At 42.8% G+C, this 14,754-nt stretch overlaps 1 protein-coding gene across 4 annotated transcripts in view; it reads left to right on the forward strand.

Moving 5' to 3' along the window:
• The window catches only part of PDPN (podoplanin), a 28,453-nt gene extending 19,256 nt beyond the window's left edge, over positions 1 to 9,197 (forward strand). For 3 of the 4 annotated variants that reach the window (XM_014545510.1, XM_005873456.2, XM_014545511.1), the window contains exons 2-6: positions 9 to 145; positions 3,322 to 3,448; positions 7,614 to 7,640; positions 8,178 to 8,289; positions 9,155 to 9,197. In XM_014545510.1, the coding sequence (XP_014400996.1) occupies positions 9 to 145; positions 3,322 to 3,448; positions 7,614 to 7,640; positions 8,178 to 8,289; positions 9,155 to 9,161 (410 nt within the window). In that variant the 3' untranslated portion in view covers positions 9,162 to 9,197. The remainder of the gene's footprint in view (positions 1 to 8; positions 146 to 3,321; positions 3,449 to 7,613; positions 7,641 to 8,177; positions 8,290 to 9,154) is intronic. The other variant, XM_005873457.2, reaches the window with a different exon arrangement.
• The last annotated feature ends 5,557 nt before the right edge of the window (positions 9,198 to 14,754 follow it).

A 14,754-nucleotide genomic window follows, 5' to 3' on the forward strand; every position in this document is an offset into this window, starting at 1 on the left:
TCTTTTAGCCAGCACAGTCCTGCCAGAAGATGAAGCTACGACCGCAAGTATGGAAAATGGCATGGTGACCCCAGGTGTGGGTGGTAACACGATGACCCCAGGTGCCAGCGAACAGTCCCATAAGCCTGTTGGCTTCACAAGTCAGGTGAGTGTCTGAGGAAGAGAGGAATTGGGTTTGTAAGCATGCAATCACATGCAAGGACATAGACGCATAAATATATTTAAATATATTTATATATGTATATATATATATATATAATCAGTGGGACCATACAAAGGAGTTGTTACATGGCTTGCAACAAAAGGACTTCCCAGTTTCATCCAGCTGGCAGGTAACTGGTGTGCTGGTCACAGGTGCTTCGAGTGTCTACATCAGGGCTTCTCAAACTGGTAAGGAGGTAGGTTTATAGATGTCCAGTCTACTATAGCCCATGTGTCAATACAAGACACGTCTTGGATTGCTATCAAAGTTTCTAGATATGTATTCACAACTTCCTGTCATCCTGTGACTGGTAATAAGCACCGACGAGAGGCCACCCCCAGACCATACTGGTGTAGACTATGTGGAGTCCCAACTGACACATTCCCACCCTAATGACCTTTAATCAGGTCCTACATATCTTAAGCCCCTGCCAGGGGCAAGACCAGACGCCAGGCTCTGGGCGGCATTGAGGAGGGATATAGGCCACACCTTCCACCCTTGAGGAGCTTTGACTGTAGTGACATGGGACAGAGGCTCTTCCCACCTCTGTGACATCCTTGCACCACTGTCCCTCTCGAGTCCTCTATGCCAGCCATGTGGGCCCTTCTGACCTTTGGACTTATTCCCACTTAGGTTTCTGTTTTCTCTGCTTTGAATATTCCCCAGGTCAGTCCATGGTTGATTTTTTTCTCGTGATTCTTAAGTTCACTCATTATCTCAAAGAGGCCTAAAGGAATCCCATCCCCACCCCGCAGGAGTGACGCTCCTGGCCAGAGGACAGCAAACTACTCACCAGATTGGGCCCACACCCTGTTCTTGTCAATAAAGTTTTACTGGAACACAGCAGTGCCTCTTCAGTTGAGAATGATCTCAGGCTGCTTTCATACCCTAAGAGCAGAGTTGAGTAGTTGGTTACAACAGAGAAAATATTTACCATTTGGCCTTCTACAGAAAAGTGTGCCAGCCCCTGTTTAAGAATATCCCCAGGGTTGAGAACCATGCAAGGCACATGGTAGATACTCATTAGCATATTTTTTATTGTGTTACAGAACACATAACATAAAATTTACCATATGAGCCATTTAAAAAAATCTTCACCTGAGGATATGTTTATTGATTTTAGAGAGAGATGAAGGAGGCGAGAGACAGAGAGAGAGAGAAACATTGATGTGAGAAACACCAATCAGTTGCCTCCTGTATGCACCCAACCTGGGATCAAACTCACAACCTAGGTATATGCCCTATCCGGGAATTGAACCTGCAACCTTTTGGCATATGGGACAATGCTCCAAACATTGGAGTCACCTGGCCAGGGCCATTATTGATTTTTTACAGAGAGGAAGGGAGAGGGATAGAAAGCCAGAAACATCGATGAGAGAGAAACATCGATCAGCTGCCTCATGCACACTCCCCACTGGGGATGCGCGCGCAACCAAGGTACATGCCCTTGACCAGAATCGAACCCGGGACCCTTGAGTCCGAAGGCTGATGCTCCATCCATTGAGCCAAACCGGTCAGGGCTAACTGAACCATTTTTGAGCGTACCCATAATTCAGTAGTATTAAGTATATTCATCTTGTGAAACAAATCTTCAGACTGTCTTCCTCTTGCAAATCTGAAACTGCACCCATTCAACTCACCTTTTCCTCTTCCCTCCAATCTCTGGTGACCACCATTCTACTTTTTATCTCTATTCTGACTACTCTAAGTGCCTCATATCAGTGGAATCACACCATATTTGTCATTTAGTGACTGACTGGCTTATTTCACTTGGCTTAATGTCCTCAAGGTTCATCCATGTTGTAGCATGTGTCCAAATTTTCTTCTTTTTAAAGACTGAATAATATTCCATTACATGGATATACGGCATTTTTATTATTCATTCAGCATTGATGGACTTTTGGGTTGCTTTTGGCTATTATGAATAGTGCTGCTTTGAACATGGTGTACAAATATCTCAAGACCTCACTTTCAGTTCTTTTGGGTCTACGTATACTCAGAAGTGGGATTTTTGGATCATATGGTCATTATATTCCTAATTTTTCTGAGGAACCTCTATCCTGTTTCCCTAGTGGTTGCACCACTTCCAGTCACACCAACAGTGCATAATGGTTCCGATTTCTCCACAACCTTGCCAACACAGTGTTTTCTGTTCTTTTGATAGTAGCCATGATAACAGGTGTGAGGTGGTAATCTTGTTGAGGTATTGATTTGCACTTCTCTGAGATTCAGAACCTTTTTATATGCTTGTTGGCTATTGTATTAAAGTCCTCAGGTTATTTGATTTCTTATTGTTGAGTTGTAGGATTTCTTGATACCCTTACCAGGTATATGAATTGCAAATATTGTCTCCTATTTCCTAGGTTGCCTTTTCACTTTGTTGATTGTGTCCTTGGGTGCACAAAGTTTTTAAGTTGGATGAGGTCCCATTTATCTATTTTTGCTTTTGTTGCTTGTGTTCATTAGCATATTTTTGAATGTTACATTGGCCTAAACTTTGGAGTCAACAGAACCACTTCCAAGTCTTGTTCTGCCACTTGTTGGCTATGTGAGTTTGGGCATATTTTCGAATCTCTTTAAGCCTTGTTCATTCCATAGGACTAATAATAGGATCTACATCATAGGGGTTTTGTGCACATGCACGTGTGTTTTTTTTGTGTGTGTGTGTGTAGTAAATGAGGTATTTAAAGGGGCTGGCACATAGTAAGTTTTAATAAAGGTTAGCTATTACTCTGATTGGGAGAGAGAGGACATTAAAATATAATACAACATAATATATGCCCCAAAAATGTTGCAGGGAGGAAATGCCATTCAAATTCAAGGGAGAGAAAGAATTAAAGCATAGTGAGCTGGTATTTTTTGAAGAATTATGACCCTAGGAAGTCAGCAAGAATTAAGACCCTGGAAGTAAACACTCAGTATTCATTTCAGGAGGCATGGTTTTATTCATGTTCCCGTTATTCTGTTTGTTCGTTTTCTGGTTTCCACTTTAAATTTATGTCATCATATATTTTATATATTTATGCCACCAATGTATATTCTTTTCTGTTATAAGGCCGCGTATATATTTTAAAACATGATGTTATATTTCTGTTTTGCTTCATTTACATCTCCAATAGGTGCCCACAAATACAAAGCGCACAGACACTCCTATAGAGGATCTGCCAACTACAGAAAGCACAGGCCATGCCCAAGAAGAAACCCAGAGCACCACAGCCTTGAATGGGGCCACTAGTCACCCCAGGGGTAAGAAAACTGGTCACCCCAACATGGATTGATCTTGTTTTGCATAATCATTACCCTCCAGAAACCATGACCAAGTGTAATAATCAGCAGGGCATATTTTTGGAATGCAAGAGTGAATTCCAAACCAAGCTTTATGTGGAAGTTTCAGAACTCGATGTATTAGGTTGCTAAATCCAATTTGATTTATTGGGCTGCTGAACAGAGTTCTCTGCCTTGAGAACAAGTGATAATACCCCCACCAGGGCAAGATGAGTAGCTACTGGTGTCGTGTTGCTGACCCTAAGTGGGTAGAATGCTACACTAAGAACTTTGTGTGTTTACCTAAAAGCATAAAACTCAGCCAACCTATGTAAATCTCAGTGGGCTCTATCGTACTGTTTGCCATCTTATATAGAATTCATGTCTGTATCCAGGGAGCAAGAATCTTTTCTTACCAGGATTTGGGGTTGTACTTGTGATCCCCGGTTGACACCTGCAGCTTTATGAGTGGAACATCTTAGAGAGAAACTAGAGAGGAGGACGTTGGGTCTTTGCCATGATTATGAGGATTGGACCATCACTGATAAAAACAAGGACAGATCATTGCCATTACAACTCAGCAATAGAAAGAGATAGCTTCCTATTTCTAGAGCTTTTTAAAAAAAAAGAAATTAAATCCTTTTTTTAATATACCCTAATTTTGTAGTATATAGGGGTGAATGAGAAAAGGAACTAACCCTCCAATAACTGCAATGAGTGATTACTAACTTGAGCTATTTTGTATAAATCATTTTATCTAGATAAAATTGGGCTACTGAACAGAGTTCTCTGCCTTGAGAACAAGTGATAGGTATTTCCATCTTTAAATGAAAGTAAACACAAAGACTTTGCCTAGTACAGTGGTTCCTCAAACTAAATGTACACCTGAACTCCTAGAAAGTTATTCCTTAGTGTCAATATACATTTCCAGACCCAAAGCCAATCTGGTTTTACAAAATCTATAGCACTTCTGAGGATTTTAAAAAAATGCTTTAGCCCTGGCCAGTGTGGCTCAGTTAGTTGGAGCATTGTTTCGAACACTGAAAGATGGCGGTTCAATTCCCGATCAGGGTATTTATCCAGGTTTCAGGTTCGATCCCCAGTTAGGGCATTACAGAAGGCAGCCAATTGATGTTTCTCTCTCTCACTCCCTGACTCTCTCCCTCTCTCCCTCTCTCCCTTCCTTCCTCTATAGAAACATGTCCTCAGGTGAGGGTTTTTTTAAAAAAAGCTTTATATTTGTATACCTACGTTCAAAGCAACATTATTTACTGTAGCTGAAATGTGGAATTTATTGACAGATGAATGGATAAACAAAATCAAGGCACCTTGAATACATACAATGGAATATTATTCAGCCTATAAAAGGAATGAAATTGACACATAATACAAATGGGTAAACCTTGAGACATTATGCTAATTAGAATAAGCTAGTCACCAAAAGGCAGATGCTGTACGATCCCACTCAGATGAGGTACACTACACAAAGTAGTCAAAATTATAGGGACAGAAAGTAGAAGGATGTTCGTCTAGGGTTGGGGAGGAGGGAGGAGGGAGTTATTGTTTAATGGGTGTATAAGGTTAGTGTTGTGAGATGAGTGCTGGAGATGGAGGTTGGTGATGATGGCACAACAATATGAATGTATTTCTACCATTGAATTGTACACAAAAATGATGAAGAGGGTACATTTTGTGTTATGTATATTTTACCACAATAGAAAAAAAAACTTCCTAAAAGTGCTTTGAAAATAAAGCTTAAAGGTCACCCCAAGATGCTAAAGAAATGGAGCATTACCTGGTCAACAGCTTACCTGGTTTGGCTCAGTGGATAGAGCATCGGCCATGTATTGAATGAAGGGTCCCTGGTTCAATTCTGGTCAAGGGCATGTACCTTGGTTGCAGGCTCAATCCCAGCCTTGGTTGGAGTGTGTGTGGGAGGCAACTAATCAATGTGTCTCTCTGAGATCTATGTTTCTGTCTTTCTCTCTCTCTTTGTCTCTCCTCCTCCTTTCCACTCTCTTTAAACATCAATGGAAAAATATCCTTGGGTGAGGATTTACAAAAAACACACACAAAAAAAAACCACACACACACACACAAGAAAATAAATTGTTAACAGCTAATGGGCAGCAGAAAATGGAACCTTCCAAGTTGAGTATTCTTTCTGCCATGCCAGGATACCTCTCTAATCCTTAAAAAATCCTCAATTGCCTGGAAAACACTCCTGGTTACTCTTCTGTGGTGTCCCCTGCCCCACCCGTCACAAAACCTGTGACTAACAGTACATTCCCACTTCATATATCAGTGTCCCAGGAAATTTTTACATGAGTTAAAATGTAATTTTAAGCATTTGGGTTTTTTAAGAGGTCATTTCATTAGGGCAGCAGATGTCTTTCCCATGAAACGCCCAAGTGTGATGATGTTCACATTTATGACACATTTTATGATCACAGCCATGTAATTGCAAGGGAGCTAGAGAGGACAGGACTAATACGTTCTAATTTAGTAAGGAACTTCCATAAACTTTATTTTTGGTATTTCCTAACTCATGGTGTCATTGATGGTGATGATGGTGTGTTCTGAGGTTGATGGAATTGGCAGCCACCATGTTAAGACATGATAAGCAAACAATTAGACCTGTTTCTGCTGGTATTTGGCAGCCGGGGATGAATGACATTTGGGGAGTTGATTTGACGATGCTGTTGTCCTGGGCAGGACTCGGGTCCAGCAGCCTCCAAAACACTTTTATGGTGGGATAGCCCCATCCACTTGAGCTCCGTGTGAGTGCCGAGCCATAGGTTCAGCTCATGCAGGGAGACCCCTACCTCCCCTGGGGCCCCCTTGAAAAGGTGTCTTTCTGGAGACAGCCGTGGTTCAAAGGGATGGCTTCTTTCAAACCCAACCATTAGGAAAAGCAAGCATTTTGTAGATGATGGACAGCTGGTTTCATCTTTCATTAAGAACGTTATTGGGTATCTGCATTTTGCAAGTTGTGAGCGAAGGTTGTAGGGAAGGGCCTGATTGGTTCACTTCCCTCCATTGAAACATGAAATCAAGGCACCTTGACTTTTCTCCATCTGCAAACTAGATAAACAAACACCCCCCCAGAGGAGTTAAGGACTCTCTACAGAGAGGTTGATGGGAGAGAACAAAACACCTTTACTTTTAAATAGGAATTATGTGAAATTATCTGAAACTCACCATTTTCTTATTTATTTACAGGAAGATAGTTGTAAATAAATAACTGATACCCATGTGATAGGTAAATGAAAATATTCACATTGCAACTATTGAACTAGGTTTGGCTGCAGGTAGAAATCCTAAAATCACAGTGGCATGAATACAAGGTGTGTATTCTTTCATTAAACTGAGCTGGGCATGTTGCTACTGCCCTGTAAGCTGTGAATTTTGCTACTAAAAAAAAAAAAGCAAGCTGCCCTAGCTGGTTTGGCTCACTTGGATAGAGCGTCGGCCTGGGGACTGAAGAGTCCTGGGTTCTATTCCAGTCAAGGGCATGTACCTTGGTTGCAGGCACATCCCCAGTGGGGGATGTGCAGGAGGCAGCTGATCGATGCTTCTCTCTCATCTATGTTTCTGGCTCTCTATCCCTCTCTCTTCATCTCTGTAAAAAATCAATAAAATATATTTTAAAAAAAGCAGGCAATTAATATCAAAAGACAAATCTCAGTCTTGGCCACACCTTCCAAAACTAGAGCATAGTGCTCTCAAAATGAAAATTCTTCAAAACAGACCTCATCCCAGTGGGTGAGTTTTCCATGACCTTGACATTGGACCAAGAATCAACAGCCTTGGATTCTTTGTTACCCTAAGCTCTGAAACTTCCTAATCATTTATTTAAAACATCCGTGGGCCAGTTGCCTTGAGTTGATAGCAGAAAATTAATGTACACAAAAGTACTTTGGACCCATAGGCATGAAGAAGCATTCATAAATTCAGTAATAATAGTTTTGAAGACAGGATCGTGTCAAATCTTGCTTAAAAATCCCCTGATCCAATTTATTTAAGAAATTATCTTCTTTGCTTGTGTTTTGCTCCCTTCCTCTTAGGGTAAACTTATCTTTTGCCAATTGTTAAATTACAGTTATTAAATCCTAATAATTCTATATCATTACATCTCTCTTTACAGAAGACACACAGACAACAGGTGCGAAAGGTAAGCTAGGTTTTGGTATCAGAATATTCTTTTCAGATTTTTTTTTTAAAAGTGGGGGGTTTCTTTGAACCTAATCTTTGTGATGAATTACATTCTTTTCTGGATTGGAGTCAACAAGTGCAGAATAGAGAACCCTCCAAGAAACAGGTTTCAAACTTCTTTTAAGAGAGAAAAGGGAATTGCCTTTTGAAAATAATCAAACCACAAATGAGTCTATTCACTTAATGACATTGGTGGAGAATGGTGTCATATCACAGTTTATTGTTTTTAAGAGTGACGCTACCCAATGATTAACTGTGACTCCATGCTGTATGAATGGTATATTTCATCAATCTTGAGACCCAGAAATCTTTCCACTCATTAGATGAGATTAGAATAGCCCAGGTTTCTCCTCTTCTAGAACAGCTTCCACTGGATACAGGAGAAACACCATAGAACATGATTTCGATCTACAGTAGGGCAGTGGCGCTGTGGATGACACATTGTATGGCAGGTGTATTGTTTACCTGGGCTCATGGTTTCTTCCCTCTCATTCAGATGGCTTTTCGACTGGGACCCTGATTGGAATCATAGTTGGTGTCTTACTAGGCATTGGATTCATTGCTGGGATCATCATTGTGGTCGTGCGAAAAATGTCGGGAAGGTACTCGTAAGTAAACAACTTACACCCATGTGATAGATAAGTGAAGGTAGTCACTTCTAGAGCTCTGACCTTGGAGCTAATGGAAACCTTGAAATGAAGGTCAAGGTCAAAAGCCCCGACCTCCAGAAGCCCTGCATCTGAAGTTTCCCCAGAAGAACAAGTGTGTACGTGGGCCTTACGTGTTTCTAAGAAAAGAGAGTCAGAGGTGACTCTATGGTTGACTTCCATTGAACTCTGACCAAACTTGACCTCTTGTCTTAATTTTCCAACTAACGACTTGAGAGAAAACCCAAACCAAGTTTGAACTTGACACCTCATCACCCTGCTTCCAATCATCAGAGGTGGGAGGTTTCCAGAAGACCGTCTGCTGTGGGGCCAGGGCTTCCTAGTGATGAGGAATTCTGCTGGGATGGGGTCCCTCCCTCCATCCTGCCCTGGACACACCCACACACATGGTAGTGTACTCCTCGCATTGGCTACTGATGAGAAGGGATTCTTCTTCTTTGTTAAAATTCCCTAAGAATTCAGAACATTAGAATTCATAGCCAGAGGAAACCTTTTTTTGTATTTCTGTTGGGAAGATGATATATGACTAGGGAGTCTGGGGGACAGGAAGAGGACAGATGCCATGGATCTGGGGGTTTGAGAGACACGATTCACAGTACAGTCACAAGTTTATGTATTTGGAGATGCCCAGGAATCGGACCCTGGCTGTGTGGGAGCCAGGCGTGGAGGAAGAATGGTTGAGAAAGAAGAGCGCAAGGCTCCAGAATTGGAACACTTAGAAGGACAAGAGGCACATGACTCACGGGATTCCCGTTCCCAATGCCAGTAGAAGGAGTGACCATCGTCTCTCTCTTTGTTTTCACAGGCCCTAAAGAGCTGAAGAATTGTGCCCTTCTGCCAACATGTTTTAAAAAGACTTTCCGACCTCCCCTGTCCCTGAGCACATGGGAGAAGATGACCCATGGAAATGCCTGGCCCCCCCACTCAGAATCCATGGTGATCCCTCCGCCTGCCAAGAGTAACCGCAGGAACAATCATCCACAAGACTTGCTCCTCTAAATATTTTGTCTTTTGAGAAACTTTTTTTAACATACAAGTTTTGGAAAAGATGTCTTAGAAAACAAAATGCATAGGAAACGGAGCACACTCTATAGATTGATTTGTCACTCAGACAGACAATGTAATTCCATCAAGGGCAGATGCCGTAGTCATGCCTTTGTTCTAACCGTTGAAAGATGACTTAGAAAACAAAATGCATAGGAAATGGAGCACACTCTATAGATTGATTTGTCACTCAGACAATGTAATTCCATCGAGGGCAGATGCCGTAGTCATGCCTTTGTTCTAACCGTTCTCTGTTATTGTTAAAATGCAAAGGAATCTGGAAATATTTATACCAGTGGAGTCCTTGGGTCTAGTGCTATGTCAGTAAATGGCATCAGCATTTTGCAATTTCTGATCTGTTGAAATGGACACATTCCGGTCTAGTTTGGTCCATCTTTAAAGCCTGGTTTGGTGTGAATAATCAAGTGGAAGAATCTCAGCTGGAGCAATCTGTAAATCTCACAACAAGCTAACAAGCTACGGGGCAGCCTCCAGGCTTGCTTTCCCCTCGTTTCCAGCGATGACTTGATGACGCAAAGGTTTGCTCCTACTTGACCCTCTGCTTCCCTCAGATGCTGAGGAGCCAGTGCTAAGGGGGTGGCCTTCTCATTTCCATGACACAGGCCCTTCAGATTGGCTGCTTTGATCTAGACCAGTGGTTGCCAACCAGTGGTCCATGGACCACTGGTGGTCCATGAGGTCCGAAAGGTTGGCGACCGCTGATCTAGACTATGGAGACCTCAGCCCTGATGGTGGCTCAGGAGGCTGCTGGCAGCCTGGCGGTGCCAGAGGCTCACCTATCTCAGACACTAAGAACCTTGGTGGTCCCCAAACAGAAAGAAGCCCTCCGTGTGCCTCTGGCATGGGAGCCAGAACCTGCCGGGTTTCTAACTTTCCCTTCCTGCCTTAGAGGAAATAATCTTATAAAATATTAATTTTTAAAAAGCAGCTGGATTTAAAAACAGAAGATACTCCCAGTCTTCATGAGATCCCACATGTTTCTGTGGGGTCGTAGTTGAAAAATCAGAATCAAGGTGCCCAAGCTGCTGTTCTTGGTGTGGGCACCGCCCAGTTCAGTACATTGTTTCCCAGGGGTCAGCTGAAGGCTTTTTCCTAAACAGAAAGTCTTTACACTTAGCAGATGCTCTGTCGTGACTGTGTTTGTGCAGATCTGATATCCTGTAAACTTGCACGAGCTCATCAAACAGGAAAAAGTAAACTATCAGAAAGCGCAGCTGTTTCCCCCCCCCCTTTTTTTGTTTGCAGTAACGTGTGGACGTTATTTTAAACAGCGTGCCCTTCTGTTGCCTAAGTTCAGCTGGTCTACCAGCCCAGGTTCCATGTTTGAACATCATCTTTGATTGAGAGAAAGGGGTTAAGAAAAGCATTATGAGCTTAAAACCCTCCTGTTTCATCACTCAGATTCCCAAACAGGAGTTGGGAATAATGTCCATTTCATCCTTTCTTTCTTTTTTCTTTCACTGTGAACAATAACGGTCCACCCCAAGTCGTACACTGGACCCATCACCTGCTGGGACCAGGCTGTGGGTTTCTAAGTCACATCTGTGTTGATGCTCAATGCAGTGTGGTTTAAAATAAAAGAGATGATTGCATACAACATTGAGTCAGAGATTTGATTGGAGATCTCGATCGAGTCGGGCCACACTGAGGAACATTTCCAGATAAGCTGGTAAGTTATGTCACCTCTGTCTCTTGACTCAGTTGGGAGCGAATTATAAATGGCGACAGGAAGTACAACCATGGGGAAAAAATGTAATTACACCTTTCGCCCAGGGATCTGCCAAAGTAGAGAGGTTAAGGCCAAGCAGACAAATGGGACGAGAAGACCAGTGGCACTCTGGGACTTCTTTTGCCTGCTCTGATCCCAACGGGTTTTAGAAGGTTTGGCCTGGCTCCTGATTTCTCTGCACCAGAGAGGAGTTAGGTGAGGGAGCAGCTAGCTACACCTCCTCCTGCCCGTTAGCCCTGGGAACCTGCCCTCGGGTGTGCTGGGCTGGGTTCCACAAGAACAGGAGGTAATACCCTGGTTAAGGGTGTTCCAGCTGCCTGTGGGTCTGGGAGCATGTTCCAGATTCCTGTTCCTGGGACAGCTCACTGCCCCTTGGTCCTCAGCTACAAATGCTCTGCTGGTCCGGAGACTACAGTGGCCAGGCTCTGTGTCTATCCGTCACACCCGTCTGCTCCTCCCACCCCCACCTACGCTGCTCCAGAGGAATTCCAGTGCCACGCCCTGGGTCAACTCCCTGCCAATCCTGTCCGCTCTCATATAAGTTGGATGCTGGGAACAGGAGAGCTGGGAGAATCAGGCTTTCCACATAACAAATATTCAGTATGTTGCCCAGCCGGCATGGCTCAGTGGTTGAACATTAATCTAAGGACCAGAAGGCCACAGTTCGATTCCCGGTCAGGGCACATGCCTGGATTGTGGGCTCGATCCCCAGTGTGGGGTTGCAAGAAGCAGCCAATCAGTGATTCTCATCATTAATGTGTCTATCTCCCTCTTCCTTCCTCTCTGAAATCAATAAAAATATATTTAAAAAACAAGAAAATGAATAGTCAGTATGTTAAATCCGATTGTTGAATTTGCCAGATATCAGGACTCCTGAGTGCACGGTCCATAAGTAGTGAGGTGTCATGGAAAAGGCCAGGCCCCACGTCCTCTTATGCTACCTGACAGCTGTAATCCCCAGATGAGTCAACTGCGAGCTTTTTGGGCCGTAGTTTCTTCCTAAGAACGTCCATGAGACGGTTCAGAAAGCATGACTGTCCCAGCAGAAAACAAACCACATGCACCTGGTCCCACAGACTGACAGGGAACAGGCTCAGCCATGTCGGGTGTCAACTATGTTCCCTGGCACGCTCCCCGCAGGACAGGACTGGAAACCATCAGAGCTGCCAGGGGGATGGGAGTCCGGGGAACAACCCCATCCACTCTTTCATTAGCGCCACCTGGGAGCAGGCCCCAAGGTTAACGCTGCGTCTTATGAAAGCCTGGTTCTGGAAGGCAGAGCATGGGGCAGCCATCTGTTTACAATGGCTGCATGAGCTTACGATGTTGTACATGAAAGAATGTAGAAAACAATACGCACATCATAGCGCTGTCATCGGCCGTAAAGCAAATAATGGATGTGTAGTGCTGTCGGAAAACAGTAACCGCTCCATCATTAGCAGCCATTACTCCAATGTCCCTCCTGTTATCATAGCTCATCTCTCACACATCCCGGTGAAGTCGGCAAGACAGAGATTATCCACATTTTGCAAGGGAAGAAATTGAGGTTCAAACAGTTGCCTGAAAGTACAGCGTTACAAAATGCCTGAAACACCCGACTGGTTCTGGAAGGCAGAGCATGGGGCAGCCATCTGTTTCTGAGCTTACGATGTTGTACATGAAAGAATGTAGAGAACAATACGCACATCATAGCGCTTTCATCGGCCGTAAAGCAAATAATGGATGTGTGGTGCCTGTCGGAAAACACAGTAACCGCTCCATCATTAGCAGCCATTACTCCAACGTCCCTCCTGTTATCATGGCTCATCTCTCACACATCCCGGTGAAGTCGGCAAGACAGAGATTATCCACATTTTGCAAGGGAAGAAATTGAGGTTCAAACAGTTGCCTGAAAGTACAGCGTTACAAAATGCCTGAAACACCCGAACAGGTGGCTTGCCTCACTCCCTGGCCCTCCTTGCCTTTGTTCCGTCCACGTGTCGTCTGTTAAAATCAGTTGCCTCCCTATCAGCTCAACGGGAGCACAAAGACAGTCTCCTCAGCCAGTGGAAAATAAGAACGTTTTTCTAATAAAATTTTTCAAACACACAGAAAAACAGAATAATAACAAACCCCATATGCCTACCACTGAGCTCAAGCAAACCCTACCATTTTCTATATAATTTTTTTTTCTAAAAAAAAAAAACTTGCACATATGGTCCCTTCTGACATCAGTTCCTTCATACTCCCCTTCCCAGGGGGATCATTCCTCTGTGAAGGGTGCATTTCATTCGGAAACGCGTATATTTCCCTGCCATTCTTATTTTATGTGTATGTAGCCGTAATCAAGATATAGCATCGTTGTATATGTTTTCAACTTGTATCGCCAACTTGCTTTCTCTGTCCCATTATTTTTGTGAGGGTTGTCCTTGCTGGTGCACGGAGCTGCCAGGTGCCTGTGCAGCAGGCCTAGCACAGCGATTTTCAACCCTTTTCATCTCAGGACACACATAAACTACTAAAATTCTGTGGCACAGCAAAGAGTAGAATTTTTGTTGATCTGACAAAAGCAATATCATTTTTGTTAATCCTTACCAAGGATATTTTTTTTCATTGATTTTTTGAGACTGTGAAAGGGAGGGAGGGGCGAGAGAGAGAGAGAGAGAAACATCGATGTGAGAGAGACACACCAATTGGTTGCCTACTATAGACGCCCCAACTGGGGCCAGGGATCAAACCCTCCAGCCTTTAGTGATTGGGCCAATGCTCTAACCATTTAGCAACACTAGCCAGGGAATATTGTCATTTTATTATTTAACAATCTAAGGCAGCGGTCCTCAACCTGTGGGTCGCGACCCCTTTGGTGGTCAAACGACCCTTTCACAGGGGTCGCCTAAGACCATCCTGCATAGCAGATATTTACATTATGATTCATAACAGTAGCAACATTACAGTTATGAAGTAGCAACGAAAATAATTTTATGGTTGGGTCACAACATGAGGAACTGTATTTAAAGGGCCAGAAGGTTGAGAATCACTGATCTAAGGGAAAAGAGGTCAGTGCCCCTGACTAAATAGCCAGGTATTGCATGTTTTAAAAATTCTTGCAGCACACTGTTTGAAAATCACTGGTGTAGAGTGTTAAATCATGATTCTACCCCATTACTTAGGCTTTTCTCTGCAGATAAATATTTAGGATGTTTCTAAATTTCTGAATTCCAAACAATGCTGTTACAAATGGGGTCATAATAAAAGAACTTCCATTTTCCTAGAGAGCAGGATTTTGTCCTCTAGGAAAAATAGAAGTAAAATGAGATGTAGGTTTTTTTTATATATGTTTAAATATCAAGACTTGACTAGGAATTACTTGCAATTTTTCTTGCAAGCATGATGCTCACAGAAAGATTTAAATTAATTTATTTAAATGGACAATAACTTCACAATCACCCTTTGTCTCTACTTGTTTCCCTTCAGTTGATCACCTGATCTGACTTTTTTAAAATATGAAAACATTTGAATAAAATACATTATTTATTTTCAAAATGATAGAAATGTCTCATCTATCTCCCATGAAAGCATTTTTTTGAGCTAGCTCAACTATAATAATAAAAGCATAATATGCTAATTAGACC

This window comes from Myotis brandtii, unplaced genomic scaffold (genome assembly GCF_000412655.1).
Source record: "Myotis brandtii unplaced genomic scaffold, ASM41265v1 scaffold410, whole genome shotgun sequence".
Taxonomy (NCBI): Eukaryota; Metazoa; Chordata; class Mammalia; order Chiroptera; family Vespertilionidae; genus Myotis; species Myotis brandtii.